Source organism: Phyllobates terribilis, unplaced genomic scaffold (assembly GCF_046119375.1).
Source record: "Phyllobates terribilis strain yellow unplaced genomic scaffold, ASM4611937v1 Scaffold_9__5_contigs__length_417890890, whole genome shotgun sequence".
Lineage (NCBI taxonomy): Eukaryota > Metazoa > Chordata > Amphibia > Anura > Dendrobatidae > Phyllobates > Phyllobates terribilis.
The window spans coordinates 398,609,400-398,636,919 of NW_027362769.1; the positions used below are offsets into that span (position 1 = coordinate 398,609,400).

General features: G+C 46.1%; 1 protein-coding gene across 4 annotated transcripts; it reads right to left on the bottom strand.

The window, feature by feature from the left end:
- Positions 1-6,800: 6,800 nt before the first annotated feature.
- Positions 6,801-26,966, bottom strand: LOC141162604 (uncharacterized). 4 transcript variants are annotated; one of them, XM_073648871.1, is made up of 6 exons: positions 26,748-26,966; positions 22,815-22,885; positions 22,603-22,697; positions 10,724-11,031; positions 9,172-9,219; positions 6,801-8,557 (listed from the first exon to the last, which is right to left on the bottom strand). In XM_073648871.1, exons 4-6 carry the CDS (start codon positions 11,004-11,006, stop codon positions 7,983-7,985), a joined length of 906 nt encoding a protein of 301 aa, XP_073504972.1. In that variant the 5' UTR covers positions 11,007-11,031; positions 22,603-22,697; positions 22,815-22,885; positions 26,748-26,966; the 3' UTR covers positions 6,801-7,982. The 4 variants fall into 4 exon arrangements, with proteins under 4 accessions (XP_073504972.1, XP_073504973.1, XP_073504970.1 ...); XM_073648872.1 differs by having other exon boundaries at positions 26,727-26,815; XM_073648869.1 differs by lacking the exon at positions 22,603-22,697 and having other exon boundaries at positions 26,748-26,964.
- Between the last annotated feature and the right edge of the window lie 554 nt (positions 26,967-27,520).

Sequence of the window (27,520 nt, forward strand, 5' to 3'; positions counted from 1 at the left end):
GAAAACTGCTGTTCACAAACGCCCTCCATCCAACCTCAATGAGCTCGAGCTGTTTTGCAAGGAAGAATGGGCAAGAATTTCAGCCTCTCGATGTGCAAAACTGATAGACACATACCCCAAGCGACTTGCAGCTGTAATCGCAGCAAAAGGTGGCGCTACAAAGTATTAACTCAAGGGGGCCGAATAATATTGCACGCCCCACTTTTCAGTTTTTAATTTGTTAAAAAAGTTTAAAATATCCAATAAATTTCGTTCCACTTCACGATTGTGTCCCACTTGTTGTTGATTCTTCCCCCAAAAATTAGAGTTTTATATCTTTATGTTTGAAGCCAGAAATGTGGCAAAAGGTAGAAAAGTTCAAGGGGGCCAAATACTTTCACAATGCACTGTATATCCATTTGAACTAACAGTCCTTCTAAGGACTAATCCAGCTGCATATATTACTGGTGATAGCAAAGGTTAGGCAGGCAGAGTTTGTGGACACTGTATACAGCACAATAGGGTCCATTGCACGTTCTGTCTGCTGCTGCTGTTACAGATATCCATAGCCCTAGATATCGGGGCTAATTTTTTTTTTTTGCTCTTAATCCTGATTATTTACTTAAAAAAGCAGTACAGTACTCCATTTTACTGCTCCATTTGCTTGTTAGCAGAATTCAGCCAGATTTTTTTTATTTTATTCGCATTGCTGTATTGTGGAAGCAGAGAAACTTTTCCATCATCAGACTTGATCCCATATTACTGCGGCAATAATCGTCACATTTTTTGGAGCGTGCCAAATATTACACTACATTTAAAGTCACTTGGGTGTTGTTCATCCTATTCACACTTGGTCGCTGACCAACACCACATTTATAAAGCCACTTCCTAAAACCGTGGTCATTAGATGTGATCCCATATTACTGCAGTAATAATTGTGACATTTTTTGGAGCGGGCCAAATATTACCCTCCATTTAAAATGGGCAAGGCGCGTGGCAAGGGATGGGGAAGTGGACGTGATGGTGATGGTGCACGCAGAGGCTGAGGCCATGGGCAAGATGAAACTGTGCCTGCTGAGGGAGCACAACAAACACCCACATCATGTCTAATTACCTTCCTGTCCCAATTTCTAGGGGGCTGCAAAACATTGCTCTTGAAACCAGAGCAGTGTGAAAAGGTTGTTAGTTGGATAGCAGATAATGCTTCCAGTCAGTTTGCCACCACCACCACCCTGTCTTCCACATGGTTCAGTCTCAGTAGCCGTGAGTCTGGACCACACATTCCTCACCTTGATCCTCCTTCCTCCCACCATGCCGAGTACCCAGAGACAACTGATCCCACACTTGGACACTCCGAAGAGCTGTTCACTTTTCCATTTATAGATTCGGGCCTCTCGCCCGGCCAGCTTCAAGCTGGGTAAGAGGAGATCGCATGTAGCGATGCCCAAATATTTAAGCAGCTACGGTCACACGAAGGCAACGGTGGGAAAGTGCAATTACTGTCACAAGAGGTGGATGATGAAGAAACACAATTCCCAGAAAGTCAGGAGGAGGACCAGGGTGCGGGCGTTGAAGACGAGGTGGTGGACGATGAAGTCACTGACCCAACCTGGCAAGGTTACATGCATAGATAGGACAGCAGCACAGAGGGGGTGTGGCGCAGCACCACAACAGGCAGGAACAAGCAGTGGGGTGGCCACAGACACAAGGCGGGCAACCGTTCCCCAGAACACCAACACGAGGGAAGTTGCCAGTCCAACTGTTAGGTCTTCCAGAGTCTGACTCTTTTTTAAAGACTGTCTAGATAACCCCAAAAAGGCCATTTGTAACCTCTGCCATGCCAGCATCAGCAGGGGCAGCAAAACTAACAGCCTGACCACCACCTTCTTGCTCAAGCACATAACAGCAAAGCACCTGATTAGTTGGGCGGAACGCCAGGGTCCAGAAAGAGTGTCTGCGGGTGACACCACTGCCTGTTCCGCTGTTGTGCATGCACACCAATCCCCTATCCATGGCGCAGGCAAAGATGCCTCCCACCCTGGACCTGTTGTTGCACACTTGCAACCATCACCGTCAGCAACCACTTACTTGTCCCAGCGCAGCGTTCAGTTGTCCCTACCCCAGTTCTTTGAATGCAAGCGCAAATACGCACCCAACGCCTCTCAGATCACAATACTAAACTCCCACATTTCAAGTATGCTTGAACTTTAAATGTTGCCTTTTAGGCTCGTGGAGACTGAATCTTTCTGAAATCTGATGGCGGCGGCCATCCCTCGGTCGGTACGCAGTCCCCAGCTGCCGCTATTTCTCCCGGTGTGCCGTCACCGCCTTAAACAAGCACGTGTCCCAGAACATTACCCGTGCCCTCAGCAATGCAGTTACTTGGAAGGTCCACCTAAACACGAACACATGGACAAGTGCTTGTGACCAGGGACGGTACATCTCGCTGACGGCACATGGGATACCAGAAGGCCCTTGTTGCGGAATTATTAAAAAAAATTGCCATCTGAAAATGCTGGCAGCTGAGGTCACAGTACCTTGGACAAGCAAGGAGTACAGGCGAGATAGACACAAATACGATGCAGCAGAGGCAGGGGAACACTGTCAAAGGTGTGGGACAGTTTTCTCGGACCTTCCCAGCACCCAGGCCATAATGCGCGGGGTACTCTGACAGGGAGGGAAATGTTTTGGAAGATGCTGAAGGAGTACCTTGTTGACCGTACCAACATGTTCCATGATTCCTCTGTGCCTTATAATTATTGGGTATCCAGGCTGGACATGTGGAATGAACTGGCTGTCTATGCCTTGGAGGTCCTGGCCTGCCCTGCCGCTAGTGTTTTGTCAGAGCAGGTTTTTAGTGCCGCCGGGGGAATTATAACCGATAGGCGCATCCACCTATCAACTGATAATGCTGACAGACTGACCCTTATAAAAATGAACAAGGGCTGGATTGGGCCAGACTTATCAACACCATTGAATGATAGCAGAATAACAAACTCCAATGCAGTGTCTTATTTTTGGGAGTTCTATTCCCATGTATCTCTTCACACCCACACATGGGTATACGCTTCCTGATTTTGTCTATTTTCTGTTGTCCTCCTCCTTCTCCTCATCCTCCACCATATCACCAGGGTGACCATGATGCAACACCCACATCATTTTTTAAGGGTGTTTATGATGCCTGTAGGGAATTTTTTTAGAGGCCTACCACTAACATTCTGTATGTTATACAATATGTTTATGTATACCCCTCAGGGGTAAATGTTTTTCAGCCCATGCACTTATTGCATGGGCATTTCCAGTATAGGAGACCCATTCCTTAACAATGGTAATGCTTCCAGTCAGTTTGCCGCCACCACCACCACCCTGTCTTCCACACAATCCAGTCTCAGTAGCAGTGAGTCAGGACCACATTATTATTATTACTTTAGCGCCATTTATTCCAAGGTGCTTTACATGTGAAAAAGGGGTATACATCACAAAAACAATTGCAATAATCTTGAACAAAAATGTGACAGCGACTGGTACAGGAGGAGAGAGGACCCTGCCCGCGAGGGCTCACAATGTACAATGTGGATGGGTGAAGATACAGTAGGGTAGAGCTGGTCGTGCAGCGGTATGGTTGAGCGAGGGTTACTGCAGGTTATACGCTTGTCGGAAGAGGTGGGTCTTCAGGTTCCTTTTGAAGGTTTCCAAGGTAGGCGAGAGTCTGATGTGTTTGGTAGAGAGTTCCAGAGTAGGGGGGGTGTACGGGAAAATTCTTGTATGCAATTGTGGGAAGAGGAGATAAGAGGGGAGTAGAGAAGGAGATCTTGTGAGGATCGGAGGTTGACAGAGAGGAGAGGCCGGGGAATAGCAGGGGGTCAGGTGGATTAGTATGGCAGCAGAGTTTAGGATTTATTGGAAGGGTGTGAGAGTGTTAGAGGGGAGGCCACAGAGCAGGAGGTTGCTGTAGTCAAGGAGGGAGATGATGAGGGCGTGCACTACTGTTTTTGCAGATACGTGGTTGAGGAATGTGCGGATCCGGGAGATATTTTTGAGTTGGAGTCGGCAGGAAGTGGAAAGGGCTTGGATATGAGGTGTGAAGGAGAGATTAGAGTCCAGGGTTACCCCGAGGCAGCGAGCTTGTGGGACTCGGGAGAGTGGGCAGCCATTGTCTGTGATGGATAGGTCAGATGGGGAAGTTGAGTGAGATGGCGGAAAGATGATGAATTCTGTTTTATCCATGTTGAGTTTTAGGAATCTAGCTGAGAAGAAGGATGAGATAGCAGACAGACATTGTGGGATTTTGGTTAGTAAGGAGGAGATAGCGGGTCCAGAGAGGTAGATCTGTGTGTCATCAGCATAGAGGTGACACTGAAAGCCATGAGACTCTATGAGCTGTCCCAGGCCAAAGGTGTAGATCGAGAAGAGCAGGGGTCTTAGGACTGAACCTTGGGGGACACCGATAGATAGGGGGCAAGATGAGGAGGGGGTGTGTGAGTGGGAGACACTGAATGTCCTGTCTGTTAAGTATGAGGAGATCCAAGATAGGGCCAAGTCTTTGATGCCGAGAGAAGAAAGAGTCTGTAGTAAGAGGAAATGGTCCACTGTGTCAAAGGCAGATGACAGGTCCAGGAGGAGGAGGATGGAGTAGTATCGCTTGGATTTGGCAGTTAGTAGGTTGTTGGTGACTTTAGTTAAGGCAGTTTCAGTAGAATGATGCGGTTGGAAGCCTGATTGTAAAAGAGGGAGCAGGAGGAGAGGTGGGAGGACAGTTCAGAATGGACGTGTTGTTCCAGTAGTTTTGAGGCGTAGGGGAGCAGTGATATGGGGCGATAGCTAGTGAGAGAGGATGGGTCAAGGGAAGGCTTTTTGAGGATGGGTTTGATCGAGGCATGTTTGAAGCATGAGATGAAGACACCACCTGTTAGTGACAGGTAGAAAAGGTGGGTTAAGATTGGGATGAGGATTGTGGTAAGGTTAGGGATGAGGTGGGACAGGATTGGGTCAAGTTCACAGGTGGTGAGGTGTGATTTGGAGAGTAAAGAGGAAACTTGAGAAGCTGGTTTTGGAGGAGGAGGGTTGAGTAGATATGAGGAGGGGCTCTGGGGACTTTAGGCAAAAGCTTTAATGAGGACCTCCTGTACCTCTCCTCAAATGGGTATTGGAGTGCGTCCAATGTTTTGGCAGCCCTTGCAGTCACTGCATGTGCAATAACAGTATAGGAGACCCGCTCCTTTATAATGGGAACATTTTTTTTTACTGAGGCCCTCATCTATGTCTCTTCAAAGGGGTATTGGGGTGCATCCAAATTTTTGGCAGCCCTTGCAGTCACTGCATACGCAATAACAGTATAGGAGACCCGCTCCTTAATAATGGGAACAACAAAGCATAGCTGGCTGATGGCCCTCTAACAATAGTGAGGGCCAACTTCTGGCCCTTTAAAATAGTAAGGGCCGTCTGATGGCCGTGTAAAAATAGGCTTTGTGACTTTCAGAGTCCCTCTGTTATGCTGGCGTGTCCTTTAATAAAATAAAATAAAACTTAAAGGACACGTCGGGGTCCACCGGACTGCAGATGAGCTGCAGCAGCTGAGTCCAGAGGAATGTTCAGCTAAGCACAGAGAAAGAAATGAACTAGTGTGTTAAGTGCACACACTAGTAGTAACTAAACAAGGTACAATGCTGGGAGTTAACAACACTCCAGAAACAAAACTAATAAACTTCTGCACTGCAATACACTGCTGTGCAGAGCAGGAAGGATTTGGCAGCATGAAGCGCCTGAGCACTAGATGGCGGCGTATAGAGCTGCAGATAGCTGCGGGCCAGGAAAGGCCTGGAACCTAAGTTCCTAAAGAGGAGGAGGATCTCTGCAGCACCCAACACATGGGTGTAAAAGCGGCAGTGTGACCACACATACAATGGGGGACCCTGGAATACTGGATCGGTAGCAAGGACGCCTCTGTGGCGTGGACACCAACCGGTGAACCGACACGGTAGATCGTGCTGCTCACAGCATTCCCCTAGCCCAAATTGATGGCTAGGATGACTAGGGAGCTTTCAGCAGGAACCCTTGACAGTGACTCTCACACACTGCATTTACTGCCAGAGACCTCACCCCAGGTTAGAAAGAGATAGACTAGGCACCGGGGCGGAGCCCACGGACCCCTTAAATACACTAGAGACAGCCCCAGCCCCCCAGGACAACCAACCACACTGTACCAGACAGCAGGGGGCGCTGCTTAGCGGCACATGACCGCAAGGTGGCATGGCTTAGTGGCACATGACCGCAAGGGGGCGTGGCTTGGCGGCACATGACTGCAAGGGGGCATGGCTTAGTGGAACATGAGCAGAAGCCACACTTAGAATCCCTAGAACAGAACCTAAATGCTGACAATTACTGACCAGCAGGAAAGGGCCTGGCCGGACGCCGCGAGAGAGCCATTCTCCTGCGTACCGGCCTAACACCCTCCTTCATATAAACAGGATGTGTCTGATCATGCCTCACACACCACATTGCCAGATAAAGTTGTAAAATGTTAAAATTACATTTACTGGTGAATGAATTTTTCACTGTTGAAAACAATGCAAAAAGTGCAAAAACACATCAAGAACGCTAAGTGTGAACAGGGGGTATTTATTTTGCCTTATATGCAAGTCATTACCCTGGAAAGGATGCTCCTTAACATTTTTTCCAGGAAAATCTATTTTCATTTTTTTTTGAACAATCATTTTTATTAAAGGCTTTAACATTTGGATAAAGCATGAGTACAAAGATTTCACATCAAAGCTTTACATGAATACTCAAAGATATAAAATCCCCCCTACCCTTCTCCCCTCCCAAAATGCAGCAATTTATGTAATGTATAAAGTCTTCCATACCTGAAATAAAACTCTCATCTAACCAAGCAACTCTGTTCTTTTTAATTTTTGTCCGCCCTATTGCCCATGTTACATGGTTACAAGTGTCCCGGAACCACCTAAATAGACCTTCAAGATCCCCAAAGTGCCTTGAATGTCGTTTAATAAGTACCACTCGGAATGAGCAAATGGCTGAACCACTCCCACGATTTCTTTTTGTGAGAATTTCCTTTCTAGGAATTGTCTCCACTTTTCAAAGAATTTCCCGGTCAGTTTGGTCTTATGCCTTTCTGCCTCCAATTTTTCTGTTTTAGGTTGGACACCACTTCCTTCACGGAGGGAGCCTTCGCCGATATCCAATTTCGTAGAATGCATTTTTTTTGCCAAGATCATGATACTGTGTATTAGGGTGTGTCTGCGTCCCCGTTGACCTATATCCTCCCCTTCAAACCCTTCTCCTCTGTAATGAAAAATCCAGAAGAATGGATCTAATGCCCAATTTCCCCCCCAGATCCTCTTAACCAGACTCCTAATACTCTTCCAAAAAATTTGAATTGTTTTACATCTCCATAACCCGTGAAACATGTCAGTATTATCTTCTTGACATTTCGGGCAGGGCCTCCGTCGGATTCCACCCTCCCCCCCGAATCGGGACATTGATCCCATAAATGGCTCTATGAATAATCCTAAATTGGGTATCTCTCCATGCCTCATCAATCACGTTTTTTTTCATTGTTGCCCATCCTTGTAGGATCTTATCAGCTATGTCCGGGTCATTAAGCTGTTTCGGCCAGCCCTTGAAAATTGTTTGCTCGCCTCTATTTTCATTTTGTTTTTGTATGGTTTATTGTGAGTCCGGAAAAGTGATGTAATACTCTGACAACATTGTTCACAGCAGTGACCTGGGAGTCAGAGATGCTTCCATGGGTCTTCCCCATGTTGTTCCCATGTCATTTCCCATCAATTTGGGCAATTTTTAGGCCCCCTGCAGACCTCCGTGGGGGCCGCCGGAAAAATGCTCAAGTTTTCCATTGACTTACATTGGGCTCGTTGCTCGGATAGAGCACCCAAGCATTGCGATTTGTTCGACCCGAGCAACGAGCACCCGAGCATTTTAGTGCTCGCCAATCACTAGTGTTTATCCATTGTCTGGGGTGAAACTCATATTGGCTTTGACCATCCACTTTGCCTTGGTTTTCTCAGGAGTTCATTAATTGCATTTTTAATTAGTCTTTTGTCTTTTTGCTTCAGAGAAAATTTTCTCCTGACCTCCTTTAATATAATGTCTCGTAAGTTACTTGGGAGGGCGTATTTCCCTCCAGTTCCATCAAAATTTGTGGTTTTGGTCCACATTTTGTACGTGTGAAAGGGTACAAAGTGTTTAAACAGAAGACAAGCAAATCTATAAGCCTTCCCCTCATGGTTCTCAGCCATAATTTTGATGTCGTTGTTCGTCAGTTTAACCAGTTGTATATCGGGCTGATATCTTCTTCCTGAATGACTGGAAGGTGAAGACCCTCTAGTTTTCTTTGAAGCTTGACCCTCATTCTCAGCTTCGCTCATGGTTAGAGACCTCCTTGCATTAATTTGTGTTGATTTTGGGCGAGGATAGTCATCTGAACTCTGAGATGAATCCTCAAAATTTAAAAAATTTTCTTTTCCATATTGTTGTCCCCGGTGTTGACTACGATGTAGACGAGAAGAAGTTCTGTTTGTTGCATCTCTCAACATGACGGCTACAGGAAGAGATACAGAGAAGATGATGAGGAAAGGGGAAATCTCTCAACATTTCACCAATATTTCATGACTTCAGCTGTAACTGAGACTGTTGTAGTGTGGGTTGATAATCATTGGAGTCAGCCATTATTGTCTATGGTGGCAAAAATCCTACAACTGCGTAACATTTTTTTGGGCTCTCCTTGCATCTGCATCATGGATTCTCTTTGTAAGGAAAGCCATGATGCCGATACCAATGCCGATTCTGATGGACAACAACAATGGGTGATGATGACCTTATTGACTCACAATAGGACGTGTTAGGAGTCAACTATATGTCAGTAATTGTAAGAAAATAATGGCACTGGGATCCCTTATCGCATCCCACCACCTTTGGGTTTTCCTTATAGTTCATGACGTTTCCTATCATTGGCTTCAACCATAAGCTCAATGTCAGCGGAAATATGCCCTTTGTTGTTAGAGGAGTGTGATTGTGCAAGGGTCTGGGGTCAGTGTTATGGTGATGGGTCATGGATCGGCTTTACTTGTTGATAACTATGTACATAGCATTTGCTGTTCCACTTTATTGTTCAACATTTTCATTATATACATATCAAGTATGCAATTTCCTTACCAGATCCCTTCGCTGGTGTCTTCTCAACCCTTAACTTCTTTACAAATACTAAAGAAAGCAAAATGTACAAAATATCAGAAGTTCACTGTATGTGCCACAAAAAAAACACGTGATTATTGATTTTTAAAAGCACCTTTTTTCATTGATTTAATTAACTTCTAGAAATTGTAAGTTTTTAATTTTTTTTTAATATTCCTCATTAACTTATTTTGCCTCCTTCTCTCTCAAACACCACACCGAAAGTGCTGTTTATTTGCCTAGTTCATGATCTTTTAGAATATGCTTTGAGTTGCTGCTTTACCAGAATATCACTATACTATCACTCATACAAACACTATTTGCAGACCCTTCCCTGTATGAACATGGAGAAGTGGAACACAGAAGCTCACACAGGGAGTATGTTTATAAATAATGCTTCAGTATGGATTCTTGATAGAACAGCAGTTCAAAGCAGCTTCTAAAAACACATGAACTGGGTAGAGTAACCAGGACTTTCAGGAGGGTGTTTGTAAGAGATGGTGTTACAATACTGGCGTAGTACTGCTGGAAACCAATGGCCGAAGGAGACAAGCAGGAACAGCAAGTGGTAGTAGAAGTTCTTGGATAAAGCAAAGGAGTTGTAGGAAACAATCCGTAGATGAATGAGAACAGTCTGGGTAAAAATGTTCAGGAACTGGAGACTGAAACTAGGCTAACAGCTAGACGCAATATTCAATAAGTAGAGATCTATGTGGCTTTAAGTAGGCCCAAGCAGGAAACAAGATGGATTCTGCAGGTTCAGAATCTCTCATATTAGTAAAGGGCAAGTGCAGTGGTAAGGAGTGGAAGTACCGCCTCCAGTGGTAAGGAGTGAAATTGCTGCACAATTATTAAGGTGAATAATAGCAGCCACTAGTGGTCAAACTGTAGAAAGGCAACAGGAATACTGACAGATGGAAGCAAAATAAGGTAATGGAGTACATTAAAGATTCATAACTTTTATAAAGACTGATCGATAAGTAAATAAAAAGTTTAGCTACTCATTAAGTGACACAGTGGCCCACATGTATCAATGTATTTACTTCAGTTTACTCCAATAGTGTCATATATCTCGACAATCAGTCATAATCCAAGAGGTGGACTATCACCACCTTTCAAGGGCTCTTCACAAGACAATATTCTAGCCCGGGCTATTAGAAAGTTGAAAATATTTCAACACCCAGATTGTACAGAAACTCAGTAAAAAAAACACAAAAACAAAACAACTTTTCCTGACTTATCCCAGCAGCTAGATGTCCACAGGGAGGATTATTGTATGTGGGCTAAGGTTTGGAAGAAAACAGAGAATTAAGTTCTCTCCATTGTCTTTGCCTTATATTGATTGTACCAATTTGATGGTACAGATATTGGGGGCCACTCAGTATATAATAGGATGTAATTACTATGAATTACTGAAAAAAATAGAGAACTGGTGACATGGCACCAGATGTTCCTCAGCCGTACACAGGTGGTCATTCTTACCTTCTGCAATCGTAGGTCATTCTTACCTTCTGCAATCGTAGGTTATTCTTACCTTCTGCAATCTCCTTCTGCAGGTTAACGCTGGCTTGACGTTCATTGATTTTCTTTAGAACTTTTACAGTTATACGGGGTCCTTCTTCAATGGTATAATACCGTATAATTAAGTCAACCACCTCTGTTGCCGTTTTTTCTTCCAGTGTACTCAAAGATATTCCCGTAGACCCGGTTAGTCCACTGAGCGATGACAGGTCCCTTTTGAACCTTTTTAGTGACTCTTTGCTTATATTCTCCAGCGCCCAATCCAGGATACTTCTCATCTTCTTCTGGATATCCATTATTTGAGATTGGGGTCAATATATCCTGTTACAATACAGTTTGATATGATTAAATCATTATGTAAAACAGTGGCGCACAGAGAAAGTAAGGATCCGAGAACCGTCCCTTTAAGGAGAGAGTACTGAAATGAGCTACCGAAATTTCAGAAAACCCATGGATGGAGCCACATTGGCCTCATAGGAACTGTAGATGTAAGGATAATAATTAATGGTAGTCTACCCATGTTATATCAGCCTGCAACCAGCTGCCTCCTAGCAGGCTTACACTTCCGGTCACTTCTCAGCTTGTGCTGCGTACACTGAGGGCCGTGTCACCCATTATATCATTATCATCAACAACTGTATTATAAGGCAGGAAGATAAACACCGGATCCAGCACTGAGAATACTTAAGGTCACAGCTCACCTCCTCTCACTCCCTGCACAGTGACCTCTGCACAGGACACAGAGCATGCCCACATCACTCATCTATTAAAAACTAATTTTTTTAATCTCAAAACTTCAGACCTGGACTCAATCTTACATGTTACAACAGTACTTATCAGAGAGGATGTTGTAACCTGAAGTCAAGGAGAAATATGGAAATAACTGAGAGAGACTGTGATACACCAAGATGAAAAACAAATATGAGCACTGTCATGTGCGGGACCCGGTACAGGTTAGATATCTTAAAAATATCTGATCACCCTCTGATGTCCTATCGGGGTCCAGTGTGAACAGGAAACAACTGAACCAATTTCACCGTAATGCCATTGGGAAATTAAATATGCAAATTGTCTCTTCAGAAAGGAAGAGAACTATAAGTTCGTTGCTATCAGAGTTTCAAGAGTGGGAGAAGAGGGTCGCATTGACAATCCAACACAATGGGCAGCACTTTGAACACATTTTATAAGTGGTCATAAACTTGCAAAAAAATCATGAAAGAATGAAGTTATGTTAAAACCAAGCACACCATTGTTTTTCTTATGAATTTCTCAATAAGTTTGATTTGTCACATGACCCCTTGTAACGGGTCTGGGAGGCGGAACCTCTGAGCAACTATACAAGGGGGCGGTCCTTGTAAGGAAGCGGGTGGCTCCCAGGGAAGACGGGCAGGTAATCACGGCAAGTGACAGGGACAGTCTCTGGGTAGAAGGGCAGGTAGTCACGGCAAGTGACAGGGACAGTCTCTGGGTAGAAGGGCAGGTAGTCACGGCAAGTGACAGGGACAGTCTCTGGGTAGAAGGGCAGGTAGTCACGGCAAGTGACAGGGACAGTCTCTGGGTAGAAGGACGGGTACTCACGGCAAGTGACAGGGACAGTCTCTGGACAGGCAGGTGGTCACGGCTAGTGACGGCAGAGCCTCCAGGTAGGCTAGCAGGCAGGTAGCAGGTGAGCGCTCCTAGGTGAGCAGGCGAGAGTCTCTGGACAGGCAGGTGGTCACGGCAAGTGACGGTGGAGCCTCCAGGTAGGCTAGCAGGCAGGTAGCAGATGAGCGCTCCCAGGTGAGCAGACAGGAGTCTCTGGACAGGCAGGTGGTCACGGCAAGTGACGGCAGAGCCTCCAGGTAGGCTAGCAGGCAGGTAGCAGATGAGCGCTCCCAGGTGAGCAGACAAGAGTCTCTGGACAGGCAGGTGGTCACGGCAAGTGACGGCGGAGCCTCCAGGTAGGCTAGCAGGCAGGTAGCAGACGAGCGCTCCCAGGTGAGCGGGCAGGCTGGTCCATAGACAGACTGACAGGTGTCGGAAGGCAGACCGTCGGACCGCAGGCTTGCAAGCAGGTAAACGGATATCTGGCAGGTATCAAGCAGGAATCTGGCAGGTGACTGGCAGGTAACAGGCAGGAATCAGGCAGGTGACTGGCAGGTAACAGGCAGGAATCTGTCAGGTGACTGGCAGGTAACAGGCAGGAATCTGGCAGGTGACTGGCAGGTAACTGGAAACAGGACCTGAAGGCTGAAGCAGAGTGAAGACTTTGCAACAACATTGCTCGGGTACCTCCATTTTGGAGGAGGTGCCTTATATATGGTGAAGTCCTCCGGCCACTGGCCGGGGACTCCTTAGGACGGCGCGCGCGGCCCCTTTAAGAGAGGGGGAGCGCGCGCGCCCTAAGCACCGTGGCCGGGAAGCAGCGCACGCTGCCAGCAGAGCGGGAGGAAGACGCCGGGCACAGAGCGGAGAGGTGAGGGGAACAGCGTCCCTGCCTAGCAGGAGGCAGGGACGCCGACGCTACAGTACGCCCCCCCTTTAGGCCCCCCCTTTTTTAGGCCAGAGAGAAATTTATCAAGGATGAGAGGGGCATGGATGTTCTCCCGGGGCTCCCACGTTCTCTCCTCAGGACCAAACCCCTTCCAATCTACCAGAAAAAAGGTTTTTCCTCTTACCCTTTTGGTGGCCAGAATGTTCTCTACCTCAAACTCGTTCTCAGCGGAAACCGGAGCAGGAGGCGTACCTGTAGACTTGGAAAAAGAGTTAAGTACCACGGGTTTGAGGAGAGATACATGGAAGGAGTTAGGGATCCGTAAGTTGGCCGGGAGTTTTAATTTATAGGCCACCGGGTTGATCTGTTTGATAACTTCCAGTGGGCCGATGAACCGAGGCCCTAACTTGTAGGAGGGAATCTTGAGCCGGACATATTTGGACGAGAGCCAGACTTTATCTCCAGGACGGAATTGTGGAGGATCCAGGCGTTTCTTGTCAGCGTGTTTTTTCATCCGTTCGGACGACTGAAGGAGTGTGGATCGGGTACTCTCCCAAATGGAGGAGAATTCGCGAACGAGAGATTCCGCAGCCGGATTGTCCACCGAGGTGGAGACGGGAAATGGGATCCGAGGATGCTGACCGAAGACTACAAAAAACGGGGATTTGGAGGAAGATTCGCTCTCGTGATTATTGTAAGAGAACTCGGCCCATGGTAGGAGATCCACCCAGTCTGAATGGTGGGCATTAACGAAGTGCCGGAGGTAACTGGTCAGGTTCTGATTGATCCGCTCCACTTGACCATTGGACTGTGGATGGTAAGCGGAGAAGTCCAGAGTGACGTCAAGCAACTTACATGTGGCTCTCCAGAAGCGTGAGGTGAACTGAACCCCACGATCTGACACGATGTGGAGGGGCAGGCCATGGAGACGGAAGATGTGGCAGATAAAGTCTTTAGCCAGTTCGGGTGCAGACGGGAGACCCGGCAGGGGAATGAAGTGCGCCATCTTGGAGCAGCGATCAGCGACCACCCAAATGACCATACAACCGGCAGAGACAGGAAGATCCGTTATAAAGTCCATAGCAATATGCTGCCATGGGGCAGCAGGTACTGGAAGAGGAAAAAGGCGACCGGCAGGCAGGTGTCTCGGAACTTTGTTGCGGGCGCAGGACACACAGGCAGAAACAAAGTCTATTACATCCTTGTGCAGGGTAGGCCACCAGTAATGCCGGGTAATGAGCTGGAGGGTCTTTTTCTGACCGGCGTGGCCAGCTAGCTTAGACGAATGACCCCAGTGTAGGACCTTCTTCCGATCAGGTACAGTTACAAACGTCTTACCGGGAGGGAGACGATTTAGATTCACGGGAGCCACTTGCATTACTCTGGCGGGATCAATGATGTGCTTAGGTTCCTCCTCTAGATCAGTCACCAGAAAGGATCGGGACAAAGCGTCAGCTTTGATGTTTTTGTCTGCCGGGCGAAAATGAAGAACAAAATCAAAGTGGGCAAAAAACAAGGACCACCGGGCTTGGCGCGGGTTAAGTCTCTGGGCGCTCTGAAGGTAAGCCAAGTTCTTGTGGTCCGTGTAAATTATTACCGGGTGAAGAGCCCCCTCGAGCAGGTAACGCCACTCCTCCAGTGCCAGCTTAATGGCTAACAATTCACGGTCTCCAATAGAATAGTTGCGCTCAGAAGAGGAGAAGAGTTTGGAGAAAAAAACGCAGGTTACCATTCTCCCGGAAGATGACTTTTGGGTAAGTACCGCTCCGGCTCCGGAGGAGGAAGCGTCAACTTCTAGGAAGAATTGTTTGTTGCCGTCCAGACGATGCAGCACCGGGGCGGAGGAGAAGGCCTGTTTTAAGGAAAGAAAGGCCTCCTCAGCTTCGGGTGGCCATCTTCTGGGATTAGTACCCTTACGGGTGAGCGCAGAGATAGGGGCAGTCCGGGAAGAGAAGTGCGGTACGAAGAGGCGGTAATAGTTGGCGAAGCCCAGGAACCGCTGAATAGCCTTCAACCCCTCTGGTCGGGGCCACTTCTGGATGGCAGACAGTTTCTCAGGATCCATTTGTAGGCCGGTCTGAGAGATTATGTAGCCCAGAAATGGAAGAGAGGTCTGCTCAAAGAGGCACTTCTCATATTTAGCGTAGAGGTGGTTCTGCCTGAGCCTGAGCAGGACCTGACGAACATCCCTCCGGTGAGTAGGAAAGTCCGGAGAGAAGACCAAGATGTCGTCCAGGTACACCACCACGCAGGAGTAGAGAAGGTCACGGAAGATGTCATTGACCAACTCTTGAAAGACGGCAGGAGCGTTACAGAGACCGAAGGGCATTACAAGGTACTCATAGTGGCCGTCCCGGGTGTTGAATGCCCTCTTCCACTCATTCCCCTGACGGATACGGACCAGGTTATACGCCCCATGGAGATCCAGTTTGGTGAAGATTCTAGCCCCCCTCAGGCGGTCAAATAATTCAGGAATGAGCGGGAGGGGGCATTTATTCTTCACTGTAATCTGGTTAAGGCCTCTATAATCTATACATGGACGGAGTGAGCCGTCCTTCTTTTTGACGAAGAAGAAGCCTGCTCCCGCCGGGGAGGTAGATTTCCGGATAAATCCCCGGGCCAGATTCTCCTCAATATATTCAGACATGGACCGGGTCTCCACTGCGGACAAAGGGTAGATACGCCCACGGGGAGGAGTAGAGCTGGGAATCAGGTCGATTGGACAATCGTATGGTCTATGAGGGGGTAATGTCTCTGCTTCTTTTTTATTGAAGACATCCGCATAAGACCAATAGGGAACCGGTAGACCGGGTAGACTGACTGGGGTAGGAGAACGACGAGCAGGATGAACGGGAACTAGACAAGTCCTATGGCAGTCCTGTCCCCAGCGAAGGACTTCTCCGGTCTGCCAGTCAAGCACGGGTGCATGTTTCTGGAGCCAAGGTAGGCCTAACAAGAGTGTGTGAGAGAGTCCAGGCAGAACATGAAAGGAGATGCTCTCAGAATGCAGCATTCCCACCTGCAGAGTTATGGATTCGGTGATGAGTTGGATGGGATGTGGTAAGAGGCCCCCATCCACGGCGGCGACAGATAAAGGTACGGCCAGAGGTTTGGTGGGAATGCGGTATTTCTCTACCAGAGACTGAGAAATGAGATTTCCAGCAGCTCCTGAGTCAAGTTGAGCCAATTCGAAACAGCGGTTCTCTCCGCAGGTGATAGAGACTGACAGCATCAGAGATGGAGAGGGTTTACTCTTGTCTAGGATGACCTCTCTGAGCGATCCTAGACACAGGCGTTTCCCGACCTCTCTGGGCAGGAACGGATCCGGTTCTCCTTACTGCCACAGTAGAAGCAGCTCCCCTCGGCACGGCGTAAGTCTTGACGGGTTTTGACCATCTTGGTCTGGTCGACCTGCATAGGCTCAGGTGAGTGTGCCTGGGGAGTAAAGGAGGGAGTGACGGGTTTCTGGAAGGTGGGGGCTAGACGTGGAAACCTCCTCTCACGGGTAACCTCTCTGGCGCGCTCCTGGAATCGGATGTCAATCCGGGTGGCAAGTGTTATTAAGTCGTCGAGAGTGGTAGGAATGTCCCGACCGGCGAGTTCATCTTTAATACGGCCGGACAGACCCTCCCAGAAGACAGACACCAGAGCGTCGTTATCCCAGGCCAGCTCCGAAGCAAGGGTACGGAACCGTATGGCATATTGGCCCACGGTGAGATCTCCTTGACGGAGGCGTAGCAGAGACTATGCGGATGAGGTCTTCCGTCCGGGTTCGTCGAAGACTTTCCGGAAAGCCGTGAGAAAGGCTAGCAGGTCGGACACCAGGGGATCTCCTCTCTCCCACAGAGGATTTAGCCAAGCCAGAGCCTCCCCCGTGAGGTGGGACATGATAAAGGCTACTTTGGACCGGTCGGAGATAAACTGGTGGGACAAGAGTTCAAAGTGCAGGGTGCACTGGTTTATGAAGCCCCGAGCTTGAGCGAAGTCACCTCCGAAACGAGGAGGTGCAGAAAACCGGGGTCCGGGACAGGATACCATGGTATTGGTGGGCAGCGGCGCTGCCGGGTTGCGAGTCATGACACTAGCGGTGGTTGCAGGTGGAGCAGACAGAGTGTCCAGGCGAGAGTTGACACTCCGCAGGTGACTCAGGATGGACTCCTGTTGGGACCTCTGACGGGACAGTTCATGACATAGGTCCGAGAGCGAGGGAGCTTGGGTGCCACCGGATTCCATGGCCCGAGCAAACTGTAACGGGTCTGGGAGGCGGAACCTCTGAGCAACTATACAAGGGGGCGGTCCTTGTAAGGAAGCGGGTGGCTCCCAGGGAAGATGGGCAGGTAATCACGGCAAGTGACAGGGACAGTCTCTGGGTAGAAGGGCAGGTAGTCACGGCAAGTGACAGGGACAGTCTCTGGGTAGAAGGGCAGGTAGTCACGGCAAGTGACAGGGACAGTCTCTGGGTAGAAGGACGGGTACTCACGGCAAGTGACAGGGACAGTCTCTGGACAGGCAGGTGGTCACGGCTAGTGACGGCAGAGCCTCCAGGTAGGCTAGCAGGCAGGTAGCAGGTGAGCGCTCCTAGGTGAGCAGGCGAGAGTCTCTGGACAGGCAGGTGGTCACGGCAAGTGACGGCGGAGCCGCCAGGTAGGCTAGCAGGCAGGTAGCAGATGAGCGCTCCCAGGTGAGCGGGCAGGCTGGTCCATAGACAGACTGACAGGTGTCGGAAGGCAGACCGTCGGACCGCAGGCTTGCAAGCAGGTAAACGGATATCTGGCAGGTATCAAGCAGGAATCTGGCAGGTGACTGGCAGGTAACAGGCAGGAATCAGGCAGGTGACTGGCAGGTAACAGGCAGGAATCTGTCAGGTGACTGGCAGGAATCTGGCAGGTGACTGGCAGGTAACTGGAAACAGGACCTGAGGGCTGAAGCAGAGTGAAGGCTTTGCAACAACATTGCTCGGGCACCTCCATTTTGGAGGAGGTGCCTTATATATGGTGAAGTCCTCCGGCCACTGGCCGGGGACTCCTTAGGACGGCGCGCGCGGCCCCTTTAAGAGAGGGGGAGCGCGCGCGCGCGCGCCCTAAGCACCGTGGCCGGGAAGCAGCGCGCGCTGCCAGCAGAGCGGGAGGAAGACGCCGGGCACAGAGCGGAGAGGTGAGGGGAACAGCGTCCCCGCCGACGCTACACCCCTGTTCCCATTGAAAAAAATAAAGTTGGATCCAAAATGGCCGACTTCAAAATGGCCGCCATGGTCACCACCCATCTGGAAAAGTTTTCCCCCCTCCCATATACTAATGTGCCACAAACAGGAAGTTGATATCACCAACCAATCCCATTTAATTTAGGTGTATCCATATAAATGGCCCACCCTGTATATATACTGCTCAAAAAAATAAAGGGAAGACTTAAACAACAGAATATAACTCCAAGTAAATCAAACTTCTGTGAAATCAAACTGTCCACTTAGGAAGCAACACTGATTGACAATCAATTTCACCTGCTGCTGTGCAAATGGAATAGACAATAGATGGAAATTATTGGCAATTATCAAGACACCCTCAATAAAGGAGTGGTTCTGCAGGTGGGGACCACAGACCACATCTCAGTACCAATGCTTTCTGGCTGATGTTTTGGTCACTTTTGAATGTTGGTTGTGCTTTCACACTCGTGGTAGCATGAGGCGGACTCTACAACCCACAGAAGTTGCTCAGGTAGTTCAGCTCATCCAGGATGGCACATCAGTGCGAGCTGTGGCAAGAAGGTTGGCTGTGTCTGTCAGCGTAGTGTCCAGAGGCTGGAGGCACTACCAGGAGACAGGCCAGTACACCAGGAGACGTGGAGGGGGCCATAGGAGGGCAACAACCCAGCAGCAGGACCGCTACCTCCACCTTTGTGCAAGGAGGAACAGGAGGAGCAGTGCCAGAGCCCTGCAAAATGACCTCCAGCAGGCCACAAATGTGCATGTGTCTGCACAAACGGTTGGAAACCGACTCCATGAGGGTGGTATGAGGGCCCGACGTCCACAGATGGGGGTTGTGCTCACAGCCCAACACCGTGCAGGACGCTTGGCATTTCCCACAGAACACCAGGATTGGCAAAGTGGCCACTGGCGCCCTGTGCTCTTCACAGATGAAAGCAGGTTCACACTGAGCACATGTGACAGACGTGACAGAGTCTGGAGACGCCGTGGAGAGCGATCTGTGAGGTGGCATTTCTTTGGAGGGCTGCACAGCCCTCCATGTGCTCGCCTGAGGTAGCCGGACTGCCATTGGTTACCGAGATGAGATCCTCAGACCCCTTGTGAGACCATATGCTGGTGCGGTTGGCCCTGGGTTCCTCCTAATGCAGGACAATGCCAGACCTCATGTGGCTGGAGTGTGTCAGCAGTTCTGCAAGATGAAGGCATTGAAGCTATGGACTGGCCGCCCGTTCCCCAGACCTGAATCCGTTTCTGCTCCAGAATAGCGCCTTCCTCAGATACATTTATATTATAGGAGTCAGAGTGTGAACAAGTATTTAAATATTTAAATATATTTAAATATCAAACGATGATAAAAATGGGTAAAACGACAAATCCTACAATCCACCTACAAACGGCAATATACCAACATCCTATTAATACAATGTGCACAGAGACAAATATAAAAATGGTCTAAACAGGTATTTTTCTTCAGACGCCGGTGCGCTACGTGCCGATCCGGGGGGCCATCAGGCGGAGAAGTGAAGTTCACTAAAGATCAGAGGGAAGGAACGTGTAAAAAAAAATCAATCATCTTTCTAGAATCAAAAGTAACGAGCGTCACTTCATGTACTCAGGGAAGATAACTGTATTTAAAAGGATTATTCACATCTTCATGAATGGATATTGTTGGATAGAGCTTCTAAAAAGAAGCATTTTTGCAATTTACTATTTGTTAAAATTTGCATCCATTCTTGAGATATTAACATTTTCTTTAGATTTAAGCTTGTTGCCTAGGAGACCGACCACCGCTGCCACCTATATTCTAAGCAGTGCGGTAATGCTGGCTGGGATTAGGAGTTAACATTGTGTTTCAGAAATCCTGGCCAGCTTCAAAACCAGAGCTTACAAGTTCTATAGAGAATTGTTTGTAAACCTTCTGCATGTTCTGTTGTCTAGGAGCGGTCGTCGGTTTCCAAGGCAACCAGCTGTAACCAAAGAAAATTGTCAATATCTCAAGAATGGCTAAAAATTTTAATGAGCAGTAAATTGCAGATCTGCTTGTATTCACAAGCTCTGTCCGACATTTCCATTTCTGAAAATGGGGAAAAAAAAACCTTTAATACTGTAAAATTAATAAGAACTTTATGGGAACTTAATTAGTGTAAGAAAAAAAAATATTTCGCTAAGGAAGTGATGAACTAGCATTGGAAAAATCACCTTCTCTTAGGTGTACACTGCGATAGGACTGGCCAGGTGCTGTTTAATAGGGAAGGCTAATATTTGATGAGAAGGTTGTGGCTCCATTTGTGATCATTGGACAGCGGAGGCGTTTACCGCTCCTGATTCACACTTATTTTTATGCTGTTTTTTCACTTATTTTCCCCGACATTGTGCTGTTACAGTCACTGCCATTGATCAATATTTGGAATATTAAAAACGTAATCTTTTTGATATTTTGACAAACTGTAAACCCTAAAACCTAATGGTGCTATATAATATCAGCAGCCATATTGCAATAAAAACTCAACAAAAATCCATAAAAAAACACTAACAGAGGTTAATTACTGCCTCCGAGTACAGTATACGGCTGTAAATTTAGCTTTTTCCCTATGCTGATATGTGGCCTCCTCTACTACATTGTTTCTCCTCTACTACATTGTTTCTCCTCTACTACATTGTTTCTCCTTTACTACATTGTTTCTCCTCTACTATATTGTTTCTTCTCTATTACATTGTTTCTCCTTTACTACATTGTTTCTCCTTTACTACATTGTTTCTCCTCTACTACATTGTTTCTCCTCTACTACATTATTTCTCCTTTACTACATTGTTTCTTCTCTATTACATTGTTTCTCCTTTACTACATTGTTTCTCCTTTACTACATTGTTTCTCCTTTACTACATTGTTTCTCCTCTACTATATTGTTTCTTCTCTATTACATTGTTTCTCCTTTACTACATTGTTTCTCCTCTACTACATTGTTTCTCCTCTACTACATTGTTTCTCCTTTACTACATTGTTTCTCCTTTACTACATTGTTTCTTCTCTACTACATTGTTTCTCCTTTACTACATTGTTTCTCCTCTACTATATTGTTTCTCCTCTACTACATTGTTTCTCCTCTACTACATTGTTTCTCCTTTACTACATTGTTTCTCCTTTACTACATTGTTTCTCTTCTACTACATTGTTTCTTCTCTACTACATTGTTTCTCCTCTACAACATTGTTTCTCCTCTACTACATTGTTTCTCCTCTACTACATTGTTTCTCCTCTACTACATTGCTTCTCCTCTACTACATTGTTTCTCCTCTACTACATTGTTTCTCCTCTACTACATTGTTTCTTTCCCACACTCAATAAAGTCCAGTCACAGTATTAATACAGTAATCTTCACTATGGACCTTGAGCGCCACCTGATGGCAAAAAATTGAGAACTGAAATATGGATTTCTGATTATTTCCATTACGGGGGTGGTCAGCGTCAGATTGGATTGGCAAAGGGTCACCAATAATATTGATTATCGGGGCCCACTGTTCAACTATAACCTGACCCTAGTATGCAAATTTACTTTTGCTTCTATGTAATATTCATTTGGCTAGCATCTTTAATGAATAAGTAGATTTTACCTTTTTTTGCAAGTTGTAAATCCAGTGAAATAGCACTACTCATTAGTACTGCTTCACAGGAGCGGCCTACTGGAGGATTTTCCTGCTGCCCGGCGGGACAGTCCAAGACATCTCTTGGTGTCAGTTTTTTTTTTTCTTACCTACATCCATGTAATTTTTGGTTAAAAATATTTTTTGTAATTGGGTTACATTAAATACTTTGAACCATTTGCCTTCTTAACCCTCGGTATCACACTGCCTATTGCTGGCTACAGAATGATTAAACTGAGAATCCATCAGTGAGCTCATTATGAGGGTCCAATGGGAGAGTTTGTATTTTATTTTTAGCACCTCTCAACTCATTTATGACCACATCAAAGCTCAATGTGCGGGGAAGCTAAAAGCCAAACAGAGCACCATTTTTAATTGAATCCAATTGCAAAAATGATTTTTACACCAGGTATTTTTACATCTTTTAATATCATGTTCACATCATGACCATATATACTTCTGCCAGTAATTAGTGACTATTTATTACATGTGTTTGCACCACTGTTTTAAGATATGAGATCTATTTTCTTCTTTTTTAGATTTAATTATATAAATCCACCTGAAGAAGGTCCATTACCAGAGCAGAAACGTGAGTCAGTTACATTCCATCCATCTCAGCTTCAAATACGAGGAGTCGCTATCTTTAGGGAGGTCCCCAAGGTGACGAAGACCCTACAAGACGAGCACATAGGCTGTCCTATCGTATGGCTACATGATATCAGGTAAAAGAGAAGAAAACCTGCGGTACAGGAGATGGGGAGACAAGAGATAAGAAGAAGAATCACTCACCTGATGGGCAAAAAATCAGCATCACAGGACGGAAACGCTTCATCTGTCAGAGGGGTCTCCAGAATAATAAGCTGCAAAATAACACACAATACATTCCACTAGAGAGTGCAGTGACAGCAGTCCTATGTAACACCACAGATAACACAGTGATAACTCTCTGAGTACAGATAATGTAGTAGATGTCATCTGCAGTCCTATGTAACACCACAGATAACACAGTGATAACTCTCTGAGTACAGATAATGTAGTAGATGTCATCTGCAGTCCTATGTAACACCACAGATAACACAGTGATAACTCTCTGAGTACAGATAATGTAGTAGATGTCATCTGCAGTCCTATGTAACACCACAGATAACACAGTGATAACTCTGAGTACAGATAATGTAGTAGATGTCATCTGCAGTCCTATGTAACACCACAGATAACACAGTGATAACTCTCTGAGTACAGATAATGTAGTAGATGTCACCTGCAGTCCTATGTAACACCACAGATAACACAGTGATAACTCTCTGAGTACAGATAATGTAGTAGATGTCACCTGCAGTCCTATGTAACACCACAGATAACACAGTGATAACTCTCTGAGTACAGATAATGTAGTAGATGTCACCTGCAGTCCTATGTAACACCACAGATAACACAGTGATATCTCTCTGAGTACAGATAATGTAGTAGATGTCACCTGCAGTCCTATGTAACGCCACAGATAACACAGTGATAACTCTCTGAGTACAGATAATGTAGGAGATGTCACCTGCAGTCCTATGTAACACCACAGATAACACAGTGATAACTCTCTGAGTACAGATAATGTAGTAGATGTCACCTGCAGTCCTATGTAACACCACAGATAACACAGTGATAACTCTCTGAGTACAGATAATGTAGTAGATCTCACCTGCAGTCCTATGTAACACCACAGATAACACAGTGATAACTCTCTGAGTACAGATAATGTAGTAGATGTCACCTGCAGTCCTATGTAACACCACAGATAACACAGTGATTACTCTCTGAGTACAGATAATGTAGTAGATGTCACCTGCAGTCCTATGTAACGCCACAGATAACACAGTGATAACTCTCTGAGTACAGATAATGTAGGAGATGTCACCTGCAGTCCTATGTAACACCACAGATAACACAGTGATAACTCTCTGAGTACAGATAATGTAGTAGATGTCACCTGCAGTCCTATGTAACACCACAGATAACACAGTGATATCTCTCTGAGTACAGATAATGTAGTAGATGTCACCTGCAGTCCTATGTAACACCACAGATAACACAGTGATAACTCCCTGAGTACAGATAATGTAGTAGATGTCACCTGCAGTCCTATGTAACACCACAGATAACACAGTCATAACTCTCTCAGTACAGATAATGTAGTAGATGTCACCTGCAGTCCTATGTAACACCACAGATAACACAGTGATAACTCTCTGAGTACAGATAATGTAGTAGATGTCACCTGCAGTCCTATGTAACACCACAGATAACACAGTGATAACTCTCTGAGTACAGATAATGTAGTATGTGTCAACTGCAGTCCTATGTAACACCACAGATAGCACAGTGATAACTCTCTGAATACAGATAATGTAGTAGATGTCACCTGCAGTCCTATGTAACTACACAGATAACACAGTGATAACTCTCTGAGTACAGATAATGTAGTAGATGTCACCTGCAGTCCTATGTAACACCACAGATAAAACGGTGATAACTCTCTGAGTACAGATAATGTAGGAGATGTCACCTGCAGTCCTATGTAACACCACAGATAACACAGTGATAACTCTCTGAGTACAGATAATGTAGTAGATGTCACCTGCAGTCCTATGTAACACCACAGATAACACAGTGATAACTATCTGACTACAGATAATGTAGTAGATGTCACCTGCAGTCCTATGTAACACCACAGATAACACAGTGATAACTCTGAGTACAGATAATGTAGTAGATGTCACCTGCAGTCCTATGTAACACCACAGATAACACAGTGATAACTCTCTGAGTACAGATAATGTAGTAGATCTCACCTGCAGTCCTATGTAACACCACAGATAACACAGTGATAACTCTCTGAGTACAGATAATGTAGTAGATCTCACCTGCAGTCCTATGTAACACCACAGATAACACAGTGATAACTCTCTGAGTACAGATAATGTAGTAGATGTCACCTGCAGTCCTATGTAACACCACAGATAACACAGTGATAACTCTCTGAGTACAGATAATGTAGTATGTGTCAACTGCAGTCCTATGTAACACCACAGATAGCACAGTGATAACTCTCTGAATACAGATAATGTAGTAGATGTCACCTGCAGTCCTATGTAACTACACAGATAACACAGTGATAACTCTCTGAGTACAGATAATGTAGTAGATGTCACCTGCAGTCCTATGTAACACCACAGATAAAACGGTGATAACTCTCTGAGTACAGATAATGTAGGAGATGTCACCTGCAGTCCTATGTAACACCACAGATAACACAGTGATAACTCTCTGAGTACAGATAATGTAGTAGATGTCACCTGCAGTCCTATGTAACACCACAGATAACACAGTGATAACTATCTGACTACAGATAATGTAGTAGATGTCACCTGCAGTCCTATGTAACACCACAGATAACACAGTGATAACTCTGAGTACAGATAATGTAGTAGATGTCACCTGCAGTCCTATGTAACACCACAGATAACACAGTGATATCTCTCTGAGTACAGATAATGTAGTAGATGTCACCTGCAGTCCTATGTAACACCACAGATAACACAGTGATAACTCTCTGAGTACAGATAATGTAGTAGATCTCACCTGCAGTCCTATGTAACACCACAGATAACACAGTGATAACTCTCTGAGTACAGATAATGTAGTAGATCTCACCTGCAGTCCTATGTAACACCACAGATAACACAGTGATAACTCTCTGAGTACAGATAATGTAGTAGATGTCACCTGCAGTCCTATGTAACACCACAGATAACACAGTGATATCTCTCTGAGTACAGATAATGTAGTAGATGTCACCTGCAGTCCTATGTAACAGCACAGATAACACAGTGATATCTCTCTGAGTACAGATAATGTAGTAGATGTCACCTGCAGTCCTATGTAACACCACAGATAACACAGTGATAACTCTCTGAGTACAGATAATGTAGTAGTTGTCACCTGCAGTCCTATGTAACACCACAGATAACACAGTGATACCTCTCTGAGTACAGATAATGTAGTAGATGTCACCTGCAGTCCTATGTAACACCACAGATAACACAGTGATATCTCTCTGAGTACAGATAATGTAGTAGATGTCACCTGCAGTCCTATGTAACACCACAGATAACACAGTGATAACTCTCTGAGTACAGATAATGTAGTAGATCTCACCTGCAGTCCTATGTAACACCACAGATAACACAGTGATAACTCTCTGAGTACAGATAATGTAGTAGATGTCACCTGCAGTCCTATGTAACACCACAGATAACACAGTGATAACTCTCTGAGTACAGATAATGTAGTAGATGTCACCTGCAGTCCTATGTAACACCCTTGACTACCTCTCCTAGTTTATGTAGATTGCAGACAGAATCCCTACCCTCAGCTGCTGGGGTTCAGGGATGTAGAGAAGTTTCTGCTAATTCTGTTTCTCCCCTTAGTGGTCCCCAGACCCGCACGGTACATGTCTCCATGTATCTGACTCTACCTCCCTCCTCTGATTTGTCTCGGTGTCGCCATCTTTACATTGCCCTCAGGGCCTGGGTCCCCCAGAGTGGGCGCCGGTCTTTGGTGGCTGTAATAGGGGGGGGGCAGCACAGGGGACACTTCACTATGAGGCTGCGGAGAATGTGGATGTGAATTGTGTTTTCTTGGCTTTACCTGCACCCTCCAGGCACTGACCTGCAGACTCCGCCGTGTCACACCGAGGCTTCAGCACATTTCGCGCTCTTTTCTTTCCACGCCCCAATAGAGAAGGACGATTACATTCATTTTCACTTTCCTCCGCAGATGTCACTCGCTGGTAGAGGAGCAGTGCACCTGCACTAAATCCTCCTCGTTGTCTGAACATCTGACTACTGACAATCGATCTGTGCTATCAACAGTTTGAGGTGTTAAGAGGGTTATAGAACGGCAGGTGACTGCAGTCTATTGCTTCCTGATATCGGCCATTTCATTCCTTGAAGGCTTTGCTCAAGACCTAAAATAAAAAGTCTATATATTTGAAATCTGTGGTCATCCACCGATAAAAGGGCCTTCAATGTCAGGTCTGTAGTTTACTGTTGATAAAGGAACATTCCATGTCAAGTCAGGTCATCTACTGATGAAGGAGCATTCAATGTCCGGTCTTTGGTTATCTACTGTTTAAGGATCTCAATGTCTGGTCTATAGACATCAACTGATTAAACTTCTGAGGTCATTTATTGTCGAAGGAGCATTCAATGTCCAATCTGAGGTCATCTACTGATGAAGGAGCATTCAATGTCCAGCCTGTGGTCATCCACTGATAAAGGTGCATTTACTGTAAAGTCTGTGGTCATCTACTGATAAAGGAACATTCAATGTCTGGTTTGTGGTCATCTACTAATAAAGGAACATACAATGTCCTGTCTATGGTCATCTGCTGATAAAGGAGCATTCCATATCCGTTCTGAGGTCATCTGCTGATAAATTAA